The 17,617-nt window shown below is 51.1% G+C and overlaps 1 protein-coding gene across 1 annotated transcript in view; it reads right to left on the bottom strand.

Moving 5' to 3' along the window:
- The window catches only part of FANCG (FA complementation group G), a 165,518-nt gene that overhangs the window by 87,694 nt on the left and 60,207 nt on the right, over positions 1-17,617 (bottom strand). The window contains exons 3-4 of the mRNA XM_063957553.1: positions 5,672-5,762; positions 4,344-4,475 (exon numbers count right to left, since the gene is read on the bottom strand). Of these exons, the coding sequence (XP_063813623.1) occupies positions 4,344-4,475; positions 5,672-5,762 (223 nt within the window). The remainder of the gene's footprint in view (positions 1-4,343; positions 4,476-5,671; positions 5,763-17,617) is intronic.

Below are 17,617 nucleotides of genomic sequence, written 5' to 3'. Positions count from 1 at the left end.
CTGCGGAGCCGCTATTCCCCATGGTCCTTACGGAGTTCCCAGCATCCACTAGGACGTCAGAGAAAACTCTCGACGTTCACACCAGGCTACATAAGCCTTCCAAATGCGGTAGTAGTGAGACGATGTGACTGACTTTCTAGCCCGAAGCATAGTAGGTATAACCGTACGAGGAATCCCCTTCCTTTTCAAGATGGCCTTCTCAACAGCCACGCCGTCAAACGTAGCCTGCATAAGTCTGGATAAAGAAAAGGACCCTGTTGTAGCAGATCGTCCCGTAGTGGCAGAGGCCAAGGCTCGGCTACTGACAACAGGTGTAGGGTGGAGTACCAAGCCCTGCGCGGACAATCTGGAGCCACCATGAGGACCAGAGCGTTTTCTCTCTTGATGCGTTGGAGAACCCGAGGCAACAACGGGAAAGGGGGAAAGAGGTAAACAAACCAGAAATTCCAAGGAGCCGTGAGGGCATCCACGCCCGCCGCCGCCGGGTGCCTCGTTCGAGAGTAATACAGAGGCAGCTGATGATTCAGGCGGGACGCCATGAGGTCGATTTGTGGTTTTCCCCACCGGCGGACCAGCTGACAAAACACCTGGGGATAGAGTGACCACTCTCCCAGGTGCATGTCCTGTTGGCTGAGGTAATCGGCTTCCCAATTGTCCACTCCTGGAATAAATATCGCCGAGAAGGACAGAGCATACTTCTCCGCCCAGAGAAGGATGTTGGTGACCTCCCTCATCGCCGCACGGCTGCGAGTGCCGCCCTGACGGTTGATGTACGCTACCGTCGTGGCGTTGTCGGACTGAACTCTGACCGCTCGACCGCACAAAAGGTGATGTGCCTGAAGTAGGGCGTTGTATACCGCCCGTAGTTCGAGAATGTTTATGGGGAGAGCGGATTCGTGAATCGACCAGCGCCCCTGAAACCGATGTTCGAGGGTCACTGCCCCCCAGCCTCGCAGACTTGCGTCCGTGGTGAGGAGTCTCCAATCCCAAACGTCGAACCACCTTCCTTCCAACAGATGCGCCGACTGGAGCCACCAGAGAAGTGACGACCTTGCCTTTGGAGATAGCGTCACCCGCTGATGAAGGAACAGATGAGATCCCGACCACTGATGTAAAAGACACAGCTGGAATGGCCGAGAGTGGAAGCGACCGTACAGAAGAGCTTCGAACGCCGCTACCATCTTTCCCAGAAGGCGAATGCACAGATACACTGCCACCCGACGGTGTCGAAGTACCGAACTTACCAGCGTCTGCAGAGACAGGATCTTGTCCTGAGGAAGGAAAACCCTCTGACGGACCGTGTCGAGAATCATCCCCAAAAACAGCAACCGTTGTGAGGGGCATAAGTGAGACTTCGGGAAGTTCAGGATCCATCCGTGCCGAATCAGAAGGTCCTGGGTTATCCGGATATTCTGAAGTAACAAGTCTGCCGAGCGTGCCTTTATTAGCAGATCGTCCAGATAGGGGACAATCGTCACACCCTGCTTCCGAAGTAAGGCCATCATGACCGCCATGACCTTTGTGAACACTCTGGGAGCAGAAGAGAGACAGAACGGAAGTGCCTGGAACTGGAAATGAGCGTCCTGTATCGCAAACCGGATAAAAGCCTGATGAGGAGGCCAAATGGGAACATGTAAGTATTCATCCTTAATGTCTAAGGACGCCAGAAACTTGTTTTGCTCCAACCCCGCAATAACAGACTGGAGGGACTCCATCTTGAACTTGAATACCCTCAAATACGGATTGAGATCCTTCAAGTTCAGGATTGGCCTGACCGAGCCGTCCGGCTTCGGTACGAGAAACAGGCTTGAGTAATAGCCCTGTTTCCGATGATGAGAGGGAACAGGGATGAGTACCTTTGCGGATAGAAGCTTTTGGACCGCTGCCTGCAAGGCAACTCTCCTGTTGTCGGAAACTGGTAAACCCGTGGCAAAAAAACGCTGGGCGGTCGGCCTTGAAAATCAAGCTTGTAACCGCAAATGATGAGAACCCTGACCCAAGCATCTGGACAGGACTGTACCCAGACCTCCCTGAAGTCCCACAGACGAGCTCCCACCCTGTGGTCTCCCAGGTGGAAGGAAAGCCCGTCATGCGGTGGTAACGGTGGAGGACTTAACCTCTGACTGGGTTGAGGCTGTGGAACCTCTGCCTCTATGGCCACAGGAGGCAGAAGCTCCTCCCCTGGCCTGGCCTCGAAACCTGGAAGGGGCACGAAAGGATCGAAAGGAGGGACCCCTATATGGCCTGCGAGGAGCTGGAGCAGCAGAAGGAAGATAAGTCAACTTACCTTCAGTGGCCTGAGAAATCCAGGCATCCAGACCCTTACCAAACAGGACCTCTCCCGTAAAGGGCAATGCTTCTGCTGCCCTTTTGGACTCCGTATCCGCCAGCCACTGCCGCAGCCAGAGAGCTCTGTAAGCCGAAATTGCTAAAGCGGAAATCCTAGCTCCGAGAATACAGATGTCCTTGGAAGCCTCGCAAAGATAAAGGGCAGATTCACGGATGTGTTCCGCCAACTGTATCAGTTGATCTGCCGGCAAATTATCACGAATTCCAGAGGACAATTGCTCCACCCAAGCTTCTTTTGCCTTGTTGACCCAACAACCTACCTGCGCCAGGCGATGTAATACCCCCGCCGCCGAGTAAATAGTCTTCAAGGTGGATTCCAACTTCCTATCTGACGCTTCCTTCAGAGAAGTCGCTCCAGGAACCGGCAGAATCGTCTTCTTGGACAGATGAGACACTGAAGGATCCACAATCGGAGAGGTCTCATAACGCTTCCTGCTATCTGTGGGAAAAGGATAGGAAGACAAAATTTTCCTTGATACCTGAAACTTCGCGTCTGGATGTTTCCAGGCTGCCGTTATGAGCGCATCTAGCTCCTTCGAAACTGGAAAGGTCACCGGCAAGCATTGGTTGGTGCCAAACCTTGAAGGGCGTTCTGCCCCGTCTCCTCCACCTGCAATACTGAGCGAATAGCGGTAATAAGAGCCTCAATACCCTGAGCTACTGGTTCAGAGTCCTCATACACCTGATCGTCATCAGTATACTGTATATCTACCACCGCCTCATCTAACTGAGGCATATCATCGTCAGATTCCAGCAACACAGAGGCTAGCAATCTCTTTTTAGAAGCCTGGGGGGGGGGGGGGGGGGGGGACTAAAGGACGGGGCTTGGGAAGGGATTACAGCCCTAGAGAGCCCTTCAACTGATTTAGCCAGGGAAACAGCCCATGCTGGTTCTGGCTCCGGTATCGGGACAAGCTGTCGGAACCGGGCCGCCTCTCTATCTTCCCACTGAAACGGTCTCACAGTGACCGGAGGTGATGTGCCTGAAGTAGGGCAAACGAAGCCTCCGAGCGTCTCCTTTCCATGCTGCAGCCTTGTAAAATGGCCGCCAGCGCATGCTGAGCCCGGCAGAGCAGGGCGGGACTAAGCTGCCCCCCCCCCCCGTAATGGCGCCACATTCAAAACGGCAAAGCGCCTCTAAGTATCCCCGTGCCGGCTCTGTGAGCTGCGCTGAGCGGGGGATCTGTGTGTGGGGGGAGCGGGGGAAGTGAGCCGCGCCCGCCGGAGACCAAAGCTGAGAGCGGGGAGCCGGAGCATGAATAAATTAAATCTATGAAAGCTGCCTGCTGACTAGGCTGTATAAGCTTTCAATATAACTGCAGCTCAGCTAAAGTACAGCTTCTACTCACCGCTGCTGCTGTTCTTGGTGGAGTGGCCCCGACACGCGCCGCACGCAGCGGTGTCCGGCCGCATATACTTACCGCTGCCGTAATCTTCTGCTGATAGAGCGGCCCCGACACGCACTGCACGCAGCGGTGTCCGGCCAGCTCCGGAGAGCTCAGTGTCTCTTACAGCCGGGCTCCCGTGGTGCAGATTGGCAGTGGCAGAGCTGCCAGTCTGTGAAGAAAGAAAGAAAGAAAGAAAAAAATTCTTAAGAGAAAAACCAAGAGTGACCAGCTCCCTTGGGCACAAAACAAAGACTGGCTTGGAGGGGGGACATAGTAAGGGAGGAGCTAGCCACAGTGTTAGAGTTTTAAAGTGCCAGCTCCCAGTTACTGCCTACTATTTCCCCATTGTAACTGCGCTCCAGTGTCCCTTTAGTGGATGGAGGAGAAAAATGTATGACCAGTGATAAGGGGTGCGGGAAGGCGCAAGTCTGGTAAATAGCACAGCGCAGGTAGGGTGGTATATGGGGTGAGGGGGGGGGGGGGGAGTGAGGTAGGGGGCATGGTAAAGATGCCAGCTGATGCTGCAGTCAGTGAGTGGGGGCGTGCAGTGCCACGGGTACCAGGAATACACAAGTGACCCAGAATTACCCGACACAACACCCTCACCTCTGCTCAGGGCCACCTCCAGCTGTCCTTTGTGTTCAGCAAGGAACCCTCCAGTTATATTGATCTGCATTATTACAGTGTTATACAGGACGGTCAGCTCCAGAGGCACGGTGGGCACAGTAGGGGGTAAACCTGCAATCAGAGTATAAAAGGCAAGTTAGAAAATCAGCTACAACCTCTCCCCCATAGCAGGACAGCAATAATCTCATCCCTTCCAATGATTAAAAAAAAATAAGAGTGTAATTAGTAAAGCTGCCTGACGTGAGTGAACTGCTTTGTGCAATCTGCAACGTTTATGACGAATGCAACTGATAGACGCAGTTTTCGATGTGTTGCTATTTAGTGACCTATTAATCCCGTCCCTAACTCTACCTGAAATAACACCCTTCATTCGTACCCAGCGAGTCTCACATTGATATCGGAATAACTGGTGCCAGGTGTCTGGCTCTGATGAGGAAAGTAAACCGCAGTTTATGCAGACTTCCAACAATGTGCAAAACAAATCGCACCCCTCCAGTTCTCCCGATTACCGCTATTGGGTGTATTCAATTGTAGTCGGAAACTGCCGTCTTGTCGGAAAGACGGCAGTTCCCGACTTTTTTAGGTCGGAAACTATTCCAACCTATTCAATCCCACTGCTTTTTTCCAACAAGTTGGCAATTCCGACTTGTCGGAAAACACGTGGATTGGGCGGAATAGCTGCGGATCTACGTGTTTTGTCAGAAGCGCTGCCAAATCCGACAGGTTTTAGCCCCGTTTCCGGCAATGTCAATACGACTTTAAAAAAAGTCGGATTGGCATTGTCGGGAACGGCCAAATCCAACATTGAATACTGAGATGTCGGATCCGACATCAATTGAATATACCCCTATGACGGGTAGTATACTGAACACAATGTGCTGCTGCTGCTGCGCACTTATCGGCCATGTACAGTAGTGACGACATTGCAGGTTTCCCCCGCACTACTATGGGGTGCTGGAATTGACCCCCCCACCCCCATTAGCCTAAAAGGCCTGGAAAAGTAAATGACCCGACAAGGAGTACAGCCCTGTTCCTTGTACAGTATATACAATGTGGTCACTGCAAACCTGGAGCCCCGCATTCTGTTACACCACAGGCGACTGCATCTCCTTTATCCCAGACCTGCTAATTATATGGAGGAGCTGAACATTCCCTGTATCTCCAGATGTCACCGCAGGACATCTGTGTCAGGAGTTATTTCTCACTTTATACAAATGAAACCATTAACTATCTTGGTGCAAGAATGAAATGAAATGATAGGAACTCTGACTCCACACAAACATCCCATACGTTGGTCACACTAGTACCTTGTATTTTCCTGAGCAGGTGGCAGAAATCGGAATAACACTGCTGTATCCTCTGCTTTACTGTATTGGAATCGCTGGTGGGGTCTGTGTCCTGGGAAAAAAAATAAGAATTTACTTACCGATAATTCTATTTCTCATAGTCCGTAGTGGATGCTGGGAACTCCGTCAGGACCATGGGGGAATAGCGGCTCCGCAGGAGACTGGGCACAAAAGTAAAAGCTTTAGTACTACCTGGTGTGCACTGGCTCCTCCCCCTATGACCCTCCTCCAAGCCTCAGTTAGGATACTGTGCCCGGACGAGCGTACACAATAAGGAAGGATTTTTGAATCCCGGGTAAGACTCATACCAGCCACACCAATCACACCGTACAACTTGTGATCTGAACCCAGTTAACAGCATGATAACATGAGGAGCCTCCAGAAAAGATGGCTCACTACAACAAAACCCGAATTTTGGCAACAATAACTATGTACAAGTATTGCAGACAATCCGCACTTGGGATGGGCGCCCAGCATCCACTACGGACTACGAGAAATAGAATTATCGGTAAGTAAATTCTTATTTTCTCTGACGTCCTTGTGGATGCTGGGACTCCGTCAGGACCATGGGGATTATACCAAAACTCCCAAACGGGCGGGAGAGTGCGGATGACTCTGCAGCACCGAATGAGAGAACTCCAGGTCCTCCTCAGCCAGGGTATCAAATTTGTAGAATTTTGCAAACGTATTTGCTCCTGACCAAGTAGCTGCTCGGCAAAGTTGTAAAGCCGAGACCCCTCGGGCAGCCGCCCAAGATGAGCCCACCTTCCTTGTGGAATGGGCTTTTACAGATTTTGGCTGTGGCATGCCTGCCACAGAATGTGCAAGCTGAATTGTACTACAAATCCAACGAGCAATAGTCTGCTTAGAAGCAGGAGCACCCAGCTTGTTGGGTGCATACAGGATAAACAGCGAGTCAGATTTCCTGACTCCAGCCGTCCTGGAAACATATATTTTCAGGGCCCTGACTACATCCAGCAACTTGGAGTCCTCCAAGTCCCTAGTAGCCGCAGGTACCACAATAGGCTGGTTCAGGTAAAAAGCTGAAACCACCTTAGGAAGAAATTGAGGACAAGTCCTCAATTCCGCCCTATCCGAATGAAATATCAGGTAAGGGCTTTTATAGGATAAAGCCGCCAATTCTGATACGCGCCTGGCTGAAGCCAGGGCCAACAGCATTACCACTTTCCATGTGAGATATTTTAAGTCCACTGTGGCAAGTGGTTCAAACCAATGTGATTTTAGGAATCCCAAAACCACATTGAGATCCCAGGGTGCCACTGGAGGCACAAAGGGAGGCTGTATATGCAGTACCCCCTTGACAAACGTCTGGACTTCAGGAACTGAAGCCAATTCTTTTTGGAAGAAAATCGACAAGGCCGAAATTTGAACCTTAATGTACCCTAATTTTAGGCCCATGGACAGTCCTGTTTGCAGGAAATGCAGAAAACGACCTAGTTGAAATTCCTCTGTCGGGGCCTTCCTGGCCTCGCACCACGCAACATATTATCGCCAAATCCGGTGATAATGTTGTGCGGTTACATCCTTCCTGGCTTTGATCAGGGTAGGGATGACTTCCTCCGGAATGCCTTTTTCCTTCAGGATCCGGCGTTCAACCGCCATGCCGTCAAACGCAGCCGCGGTAAGTCTTGGAACAGACAGGGTCCTTGCTGGAGCAGGTCCCTTCTTAGAGGTAGAGGCCACGGATCCTCCGTGAGCATCTCTTGAAGTTCCGGGTACCAAGTCCTTCTTGGCCAATCCGGAGCCACGAGTATAGTTCTTACTCCTCTCCGTCTTATAATTCTCAGTACTTTGGGTATGAGAGGCAGAGGAGGGAACACATACACTGACTGGTACACCCACGGTGTTACCAGAGCGTCCACCGCTATTGCTTGAGGGTCCCTTGACCTGGCGCAATACCTTTCTAGTTTTTTGTTGAGGCGGGACGCCATCATGTCCACCTTTGGTTTTTCCCAACGGTTTACAATCAAGTGGAAGACTTCTGGATGAAGTCCCCACTCTCCCGGGTGGAGATCGTGTCTGCTGAGAAAGTCTGCTTCCCAGTTGTCCACTCCGGGAATGAACACTGCTGACAGTGCTATCACATGATTTTCCGCCCAGCGAAGAATCCTTGCAGCTTCTGCCATCGCCCTCCTGCTTCTTGTGCCGCCCTGTCTGTTTACGTGGGCGACTGCCGTAATGTTGTCCGACTGGATCAACACCGGCTGACCCTGAAGCAGAGGCCTTGCTTGACTTAGGGCATTGTAAATGGCCCTTAGTTCCAGAATATTTATGTGAAGTGACGTTTCCATGCTTGACCACAAGCCCTGGAAATTTCTTCCCTGTGTGACTGCTCCCCAGCCTCTCAGGCTGGCATCCGTGGTCACCAGGACCCAGTCCTGAATGCCGAATCTGCGGCCCTCTAGAAGATGAGCACTCTGTAACCACCACAGGAGAGACACCCTTGTCCTTGGAGACAGGGTTATCCGCTGATGCATCTGAAGATGCGATCCGGACCATTTGTCCAGCAGATCCCACTGAAAAGTTCTTGCGTGGAATCTGCCGAATGGAATCGCTTCGTAAGAAGCCACCATTTTCCCCAGGACCCTTGTGCATTGATGCACTGACACTTGGCCTGGTTTTAGGAGGTTCCTGACTAGCTCGGATAACTCCCTGGCTTTCTCCTCCGGGAGAAAAACCTTTTTCTGGACTGTGTCCAGAATCATCCCTAGGAACAGCAGACGTGTCGTCGGAATCAGCTGCGATTTTGGGATATTTAGACACTTGAGATAGTGCTACTCCGACTACTAACTGTTCCCTGGACCTTGCCCTTATCAGGAGATCGTCCAAGTAAGGGATAATTAAGACGTCTTTTCTTCGAAGAAGTATCATCATTTCGGCCATTACCTTGGTAAAGACCCGGGGTGCCGTGGACAATCCAAACGGCAGCGTCTGAAACTGATAATGACAGTTCTGTACCACAAACCTGAGGTACCCTTGGTGAGAAGGGCAAATTGGGACATGGAGGTAAGCATCCTTGATGTCCAGAGACACCATATAGCCCCTTCTTCCAGGTTCGCTATCACTGCTCTGAGTGACTCCATCTTGAATTTGAACCTTTGTATGTAAGTGTTCAAGGATTTCAGATTTAAAATAGGTCTCACCGAGCCGTCCGGCTTCGGTACCACAAACAGCGTGGAATAATACCCCTTTCCCTGTTGCAGGAGGGGTACCTTGATTATCACCTGCTGGGAATACAGCTTGTGAATGGCTTCCAATACTGCCTCCCTGTCGGAGGGAGACGTTGGTAAAGCAGACTTCAGGAACCGGCGAGGGGGAGACGTCTCGAACTCCAATTTGTACCCCTGAGATACTACCTGAAGGATCCAGGGGTCCACTTGCGAGTGAGCCCACTGCGCGCTGAAATTCTTGAGACGGCCCCCCACCGTGCCTGAGTCCGCTTGTAAGGCCCCAGCGTCATGCTGAAGACTTGGCAGAAGCGGGGGAGGGCTTCTGTTCCTGGGAAGAGGCTGCCTGATGCAGTCTTTTTCCCCTTCCTCTGCCCCGGGGCAGAAATGAGGAGCCTTTTGCCCGCTTGCCCTTATGGGGACGAAAGGACTGAGCCTGAAAAGACGGCGTCTTTTCCTGCTGAGAGGCGACCTGGGGTAAAAAGGTGGATTTCCCAGCCGTTGCCGTGGCCACCAGGTCCGATAGACCGACCCCAAATAACTCCTCCCCTTTATAAGGCAATACTTCCATATGCCGTTTAGAATCCGCATCACCTGACCACTGTCGCGTCCATAACCCTCTTCTGGCGGAAATGGACAGCGCACTCACTCTTGATGCCAGAGTGCAAATATCCCTCTGTGCAACTCGCATATATAGAAATGCATCTTTTAAATGCTCTATAGTCAATAATATACTGTCCCTATCCAGGGTATCAATATTTTCAGTCAGGGAATCCGACCAAGCCACCCCAGCGCTGCACATCCAGGCTGAGGCGATTGCTGGTCGCAGTATAACACCAGTATGTGTGTATATACTTTTTAGGATATTCTCCAGTTTTCTATCACCTGGTTCCTTAAGGGCGGCCGTATCAGGAGACGGTAACGCCACTTGTTTTGATAAGCGTGTGAGCGCTTTATCTACCCTAGGGGGTGTTTCCCAACGCGCCCTAACCTCTGGCGGGAAAGGGTATAATGCCAATAATTTTTTTAGAAATTATCAGTTTTTTTATCGGGGGAAACCCACGCTTCATCACACACCTCATTTAATTCATCTGATTCAGGAAAAACTACTGGTAGTTTTTTCACACCCCACATAATACCCTTTTTTGTGGTACTTGTAGTATCAGAAATGTTCAAAACCTCCTTCATTGCCGTGATCATGTAACGTGTGGCCCTACTGGAAGACACGTTTGTCTCCTCACCGTCGACACTGGAGTCAGTATCCGTGTCTGGGTCTGTGTCGACCATCTGAGGTAACGGGCGCTTTAGAGCCCCTGACGGTTTTTGAGACGCCTGGACAGGCACTAGCTGATTTGCCGGCTGTCTCATGTCGTCAACTGTCTTTTGTAAAGTGCTGACGCTATCACGTAATTCCTTCCATAAAACCATCCAGTCAGGTGTCGACTCCCTAGGGGGTGACATCACTATTACCGGCAATTGCTCCGCCTCCACATCATTTTCCTCCTCATACATGTCGACACAAACGTACCGACACACAGCACACACACAGGGAATGCTCTGACAGAGGACAGGACCCCACTAGCCCTTTGGGGAGACAGAGGGAGAGTTTGCCAGCACACACCAGAGCGCTATATATAAATATATAGGGACAACCTTATATAAGTGTTTCTCCCTTATATAGCTGCTGTATTGTTTATTTGCCAATTAGTGCCCCCCCTCTCTTGTTTTACCCTGTTTCTGTAGTGCAGGACTGCAGGGGAGAGTCAGGGAGACGTCCTTCCAGCGGAGCTGTGAGGGAAAATGGCGCTTGTGTGCTGAGGAGATAGGCTCCGCCCCCTTCTCGGCGGCCTTTCTCCCGCTTTTTGTGGAAAACTGGCAGGGGTTAAAATTCATCCATATAGCCCAGGAGCTATATGTGATGCATTTTTTTGCCAGCCAAGGTGTTTCTATTGCGTCTCAGGGCGCCCCCCCCCAGCGCCCTGCACCCTCAGTGACCGGAGTGTGAAGTGTGCTGAGAGCAATGGCGCACAGCTGCAGTGCTTGTGGAAGACAGGACGTCTTCTGCCGCCGATTTTCCGGACCTCTTCTGTCTTCTGGCTCTGTAAGGGGGCCGGCGGCGCGGCTCTGGGACCGAGCTCCATGGCTGGGCCTGTGATCGGTCCCTCTGGAGCTAATGGTGTCCAGTAGCCTAAGAAGCCCAATCCACTCTGCACGCAGGTGAGTTCGCTTCTTCTCCCCTTAGTCCCTCGATGCAGTGAGCCTGTTGCCAGCAGGTCTCACTGAAAATAAAAAACCTAACACTAAACTTTTCACTAAGCAGCTCAGGAGAGCCCCTAGTGTGCACCCTTCTCGTTCGGGCACAAAAATCTAACTGAGGCTTGGAGGAGGGTCATAGAGGGAGGAGCCAGTGCACACCAGGTAGTACTAAAGCTTTTACTTTTGTGCCCAGTCTCCTGCGGAGCCGCTATTCCCCCATGGTCCTGACGGAGTCCCAGCATCCACAAGGTTGTCAGAGAAATAGGATTTTAATTACCAACCGGTAAATCCTTTTCTCGTAGTCTGTAGAGGATGCTGGGGTCCACATTAGTACCATGGGGTATAGATGGGTCCACTAGGAGCCACGGGCACTTTAGGAGTTTGAGAGTGAAGGCTGGCTCCTCCCTCTATGCCCCCTCTACCAGACTGAGTCTAGAAACTATGCCCGAGGAGACGGACAACTTCGAGAGAAGGATTATACACAGATAGTGGCGAGATTCATACCAGCTCACACAAGGGGCAAACCAATCTAACCAGCTTAAAACATCAGCAACGGCTGAGCAATATTACTTACCAAGTAACGAAACAGTACTTACCAAGAACTAGACAGTACTGAACTAAGTAACCACTGCAGGATCACGAAGCGCTGGGCAGGCTTCCCAGCATCCTCTACGGACTACGAGAAAAGGATTTACCGGTAGGTAATTAAAATCCTATTTTATCTTACGTCCTAGAGGATGCTGGGGTCCACATTAGTACCATGGGAATGTACCAAAGCTCCCAGAATGGGAAGTAGAGCGCGGAGGCTCCTGCAGAACTGACCGACCAAACTTCAGGTCCTCAGAGGCCAAAGTATCGAACTTGTAGGACTTAGCAAACTTGTTCAACCCAGACCAAGTAGCAGCTCTGCAAAGCTGTAAAGCCGAGACACCCCGGGCAGCCGCCCATGAAGAACCCACCTTACGAGTAGAGTGGGCCTTAACAGACGTAGGACACAGCAATCCTGCCGTAGAATACGTATGCTGGATAGTGAACCTGAACCAGCGAGAGATCATCTGCTTAGAGCAGGACACCCAAGTTTCTTGGGATCATACAGGACAAACAGAGAGTCCGATATTCTGTGACGAGTAGTCCTCTTCACATAGATTTTCAGAGCCTTTACAACATCCAAGGACTTTGATGAAGTTGAGGAGTCAATAGCAACTGGCACCACAATAGGTTGATTTATATGAAATGCCGACACAAGTAGGGCTTCTTACAAGACAAAGCCCCCAACTCCGACACATGTCTAGCAGAAGCTAAGGCCAACAAAGTGACAGCCTTCCACGTGAAAAACTTAACCTCAACCTCCGGTAGAGGCTCAAAGCGATCCGATTGGAGGAACTGGAACACCACATTAAGATCCCAGGGCACAAAGGGAGGCTGGATGTGCAGAACCCATTTCAGAAAAGTCTGAACCTCAGGGAGGGAAGCCCATTGTTCCTGGTAGAAAATGGATAGGGCTGAAATCTGGACCTTTACTGATCCCAACCTTAGGCCCCTATCCACACCTGCTTGCAGGAAGAGGAGAAACCGTCCAAGATGAAACTCCACCGTAGGAAACTTCTTGGACTCAAACCAAGATACATATTTTTTCCAAATACAATGTTAATGTTTAGACGTAACTCCTTTCCTAGCCTGTATCAGGGTAGGAATTACTTTTGTTCGGAATGCCCTTCCGAGCAAATATCTGGCGTTCAACCTCCATGCCGTAGCCGCGGTAAATCTTGATAAGCGAACGGCCCCTGCTGCAGCAGGTCCTCCCGAAGAGGAAGAGGCCTCGGCTCTTCCAGTAGTAGATCCAGAAGATCCGCGTACCAAGCCCTTCTTGGCCAGTCCGAAGCAATGAGGATTGCCTGAACTTTTGTTCTCCTTATGGGCGGGATGTATTAAGATACATCGCCGCCCCTTGCCGTTTATCGCAGTGATGTTGATCGCATATGTACTAACATATGTGATCAATATTGCAATGCGATGACGGAGGCCCCCCGCAATACCTGTGAGGTGGTCTGCGGGGGGTCTCCGTTACCTCCCCGGGAACCTCACACTGCCTAGACGCCGGGAAGCAGCAGCAGGCTGCCCCCGGTGCCTCCTCCTCCCCCCTGCAGCCGGAAGGACCTCCAGCTGCGTTGCTAGGGGGAAGAGGAGATTACCTTCCCGTACCAGGGCACCCTGGAGGAAGGTATGCCGGGAGGGAGGGGGATCGGCATCTGCGGCGATAAGAAACCCATAGGCTTCTATAGGGTATCGCCATCCAGAGATGGCGATACTCTGGACGCCAAAAACGTGGCGGTAGGGTCTTAGTACATTTGAAAATGCGTTAAAACCCCCGTTTTCGGGGGGAGGGGGGGGGGGAGTTACCGCATTTTTCCTTTAGTACATCCCGTCCTATGAGTTTTAGAACTCTTGGAATGAGTGGAAGTGGAGGAAACACATACACCGACTGAAACACCCACGGAGTCACTGGGGCGTCCACCGCCACTGCTTGCGGGTCCCTCGACCTGAAACAATACCGCCGAAGCTTCTTGTTGAGATGAGAGGCCATCATGTCTATTTGAGGTACACCCCAAAGATCTGTTATCTCCGCGAACACCTCCAGATGGAGTCCCCACTTTCCTGGATGGAGATCGTGTCTGCTGAGGAAGTCTGCTTCCCAGTTATCTACTACCGGAATGAAGATTGCGGACAGCGCCAATGCATGTTTTTCTGCTCAGAGGATGATTCTTGTCACCTCTGACATTGCAGCTCTGCTCTTCGTTCTGCCCTGTCGGTTTATGTAAGCCACCGTCGTTACATTGTCCGACTGCACTTGAATGGCTCGATCTTGCAGAAGATGGGCCGCTCGAAAAAGACCGTTGCAGACGACCCTTAGTTCCAGAATTTTTATTGGAAGGCTGGATTCCAGGCGTGACCACCGTCCTTGGAAGGTTTCCCCCTGAGTGACTGCGCCCCAGCCTCGGAGACTTGCATCCATGGTTAGAAGGACCCAGTCCTGAATTCCGAACCTGCGGCCCTCCAGAAGGTGAGGTAGTTGTAGCCACCAGAGGAGTGAAATCCTGGCTTTCGGCGACAGACGTATTCTCTGGTGCATGTGCAGATGAGATCCTGACCACTCGTCCAGGAGATCCAGTTAGAAGGGTCGAGCATGAAACCTTCCGTACTGTAGAGCCTCGTAAGAGGCCACCATCTTCCCCAGAAGGCAAATGCACTGATGAACCGAAACCCGGGCTGGCTTCAGGACATCCTAGACCATTGTTTGTATCACCAACTCTTTCTCCTCTGTGAGAAACACCCTCTGCACTTCCGTGTCGAGGATCATTCCCAGAAAAGACAACCTCCTGTTGGGCTCCAAATGTGATTTTGGAAGATTCAGGATCCAACCGTGTTCCCTGAGCAGATGAGTCGCGAGTACAATGGATCGCAACAGCTTCTCCCTGGATGATGCCTTTATCAGCAGATCGTCCAAATATGGGATTATGTTCACCCCCTGTCTGCGGAGGAGAACCATCATCTCTGCCATCACCTCGGTGAACACCTTCGGTGCTGTGGAGATGCCGAATGGCAGTGCCTGGAATTGATAGCGACTGTCTAACAGTGCAAATCTGTGGTGAGGTGGTCAAATCGGAATGTGGAACGCATCCTTGATATCCAGAGATACTAGAAACTCTCCCTCCTGCAGACCTGAAATCACTGCTCTGAGTAGCTTCAATTTGAATTTGAACACCCTCAGGTAAGGGTTCAACGATTTCCAGTTCAAAATTGGTCTGACCGAACCATCAGGTTTCGGTACCACGAAAAGGTTTGAATAATAACCCTTGTTTTGCATATGAGGTGGAACTGGGACAATGACCTGTGACTTTTAAAATTTGAGGATGGCTTCCTGTAGGATAGCCTTGTCTGTCAGCAAAGCTGGCAAGCCTGATTTGAAGAATCGGTGAGGCGGGAGATCTTGAAACTCCAGTCTGTACACCTGGGACACAATATCCTGTACCCAGGGATCCAGGCCGGACAACACCCAGATGTGTCTGAAATGTCCGAATCTCGCACCCACCAGCCCGTCTTACAGGCTGTGAGGTACACCGTCATGCTGAGGATTTTGAGGAACCAGAAGCAGGTCTCTGGTCCTGGGAGCCTGCGGGTGCAGGCTTTTTGGATTTTTCCCGACCACCTCTAAAGAAAGTAGTAGGAGGCTGGAAGATATCCGTGCAGTCAGCGTACCCAGGTCCTTCATGGATTTCACAATGAACCCCGCAGAATCCTGCATGTTACGTAAAACAATTCAATGTCACTTCTATCCATTGTATCTAAATCCTCAAGTAATGTGCCTGGCCACTTTACTATGGCTTTAGAAATCCATGCACAGGCAATAGTGGCCCTTAAGGCCACTCGTCAAGCAGTGTAAATGGATCTGAGCGTAGTGACAATTTTATGATCAGCCGGTTCTTTTAATGCGGTAGATCCAGGGAAAGGAAAAACCACCTTTTTAGACAGTCCTGAGACAGATGCGTCCACTATAGGTGGGTTTTCCCATTTTTTCCTATATTCCTCAGGGAAGGGAAAAGCAACCAGAACCTTTTTGGGATCTGGAATTTTTTCTCCGGGTTTTCCCAGGATTTTTCAAATATAGCGTTTCATTCTTTAGACGCAGGGAAGGTTAGCGAGGCTTTCTTATTGTCAGTAAAATAAGCCTCTTCAACCTGCTCAGGTGTGGTGTCATCAATGTTTGACACATCTCTAATGGCCTCAATCATGAGCTGCACCCCCTTAGCAAGGAATGCCGCCCCCCTCAGCACCGTCTGCAGTATCAGAATCGGTATCCGTGTCATCTTGCATAATTTGGGCAAGTGCACGTTTCTGTGGGAACATGCTAGGGGGTTTGCAAGAATAGGGACAGAGCCTGACCAATCTGCCATAGACTTCTTCAACACCCGAGTTTCAGTCTCAGTATTAGCTACTGAGACAAAGCGTTACAATCCTGTGTACATGGAATGAATCCCTGCTGAAAGGAAACATCTTCTGCAGCATATGACACAGAGTCCCCAGACATGGCTATGTGAGATAGAATGCCACAGAGATTGGAGCCAAACCACACACAGCGCTTTTTAATGTAGGACTAATGACGCTACCAGCGCTGTCTGTGTACCTTAATAGACTACACAGACTTGACACAGCCTCCCCTCCCTTTTACAACCCCCCGGTAAGTTGACTTGGAGGGACAGCTCTCCCTGTCAGCGCTTCTGCAGGCAGGAAAATGGCGCTGAACGCTGCTGGGTCCGCTCTGAGGAGAATCTCCGCCCCCTTTCATGGCGCTGCTTCCCGCTCTTCTGAAGATTATACTGACCTGAGGATTCATGCTGGCAGCGATCCTGGGATGCTGACGGGCTTTAGAGGTCAGTGTAGGGTGTAGGCGCTGGCTCAGGGCGCCCCTCACAGCGCCGCACTATGTACCGCTGAGCCCCGGAGCGCAGTTAGTACTGCGCTCCATACCCAGTTGCCGCCATCTTCACACCGGCTCCCTGCTTGCCAGGGGGGCCGGTGACTCACTCGCCACCGGAATCTTCTGGCTCTGTAAGGGGTTGGCGGCATGCTGCTTGGGTGAGCGGTCCCCTGTGGCGGCAAATGTTCGATCCCCTCAGGAGATAGTGGCTCAGACCCCGCAGGGCGGACACTGCTCCCCCCCTTAGTCCCTCGCTGCAGGGAGGCTGTTGCCAGCAGCCTCCCTGTGCCTAAGCTCTAACAGAAATAATAAAACTCTGGAGCTCCCCTAGCTGTGACCGGCTCCACCGGGCACATTTTCTAAACGGAATCTGGTAGGAGAGGCATAGAGGGAGGAGCCAGCCCACACTCTCAAACTCTTAAAGCGCCAGTGGCCCCTAGTGGACCCGTCTATACCCCATGGTACTAATGTGGACCCCACCATCCTCTAGGACGCAAGAGAAAAATCGTTCATATCGACCAGTGTGGATGTACCAACGATGCTCGTCCACGCAGTTGTTCATCTTTGGTCTATCCTCATACATGCAAGCCAATTTGGACGATATAGATGTAATGTGACTGTCATATCGTCCAATCGCCATACATATCGTCCATTGTGTATGCAACCAGCGTTGGTGAAACATCGACCAACGATAATGTCATTGGTTGTTAAAATCGCCCAGTGTGTAGGGCCCTTAAGTGTGTGTCTAATACTTAGGGGCCCAGTTATCAACGAGTGATAAAACTTGTTGCGTATGATAAATGTCGGTCCAGCCAATCAGCTCCCAATTGTCATTTTTTTTAAACACACGACAGGAGCTGATTGGCTGGAGCATCATTTATCATACGCAACGAGTTTCATCAGTCACAACAAGTTTTATCGCTCGTTGATAAATAAGCCCCTTAATTCGCTATCTAAAAGACCTAATGCCTGATTTAGAGGCGGACG

Source organism: Pseudophryne corroboree, chromosome 1, assembly GCF_028390025.1.
Source record: "Pseudophryne corroboree isolate aPseCor3 chromosome 1, aPseCor3.hap2, whole genome shotgun sequence".
NCBI classification, from domain to species: Eukaryota; Metazoa; Chordata; class Amphibia; order Anura; family Myobatrachidae; genus Pseudophryne; species Pseudophryne corroboree.
The sequence above is the reverse complement of the archived record's forward strand: the minus strand, read 5'-3'. Positions and strand labels throughout refer to the sequence as shown.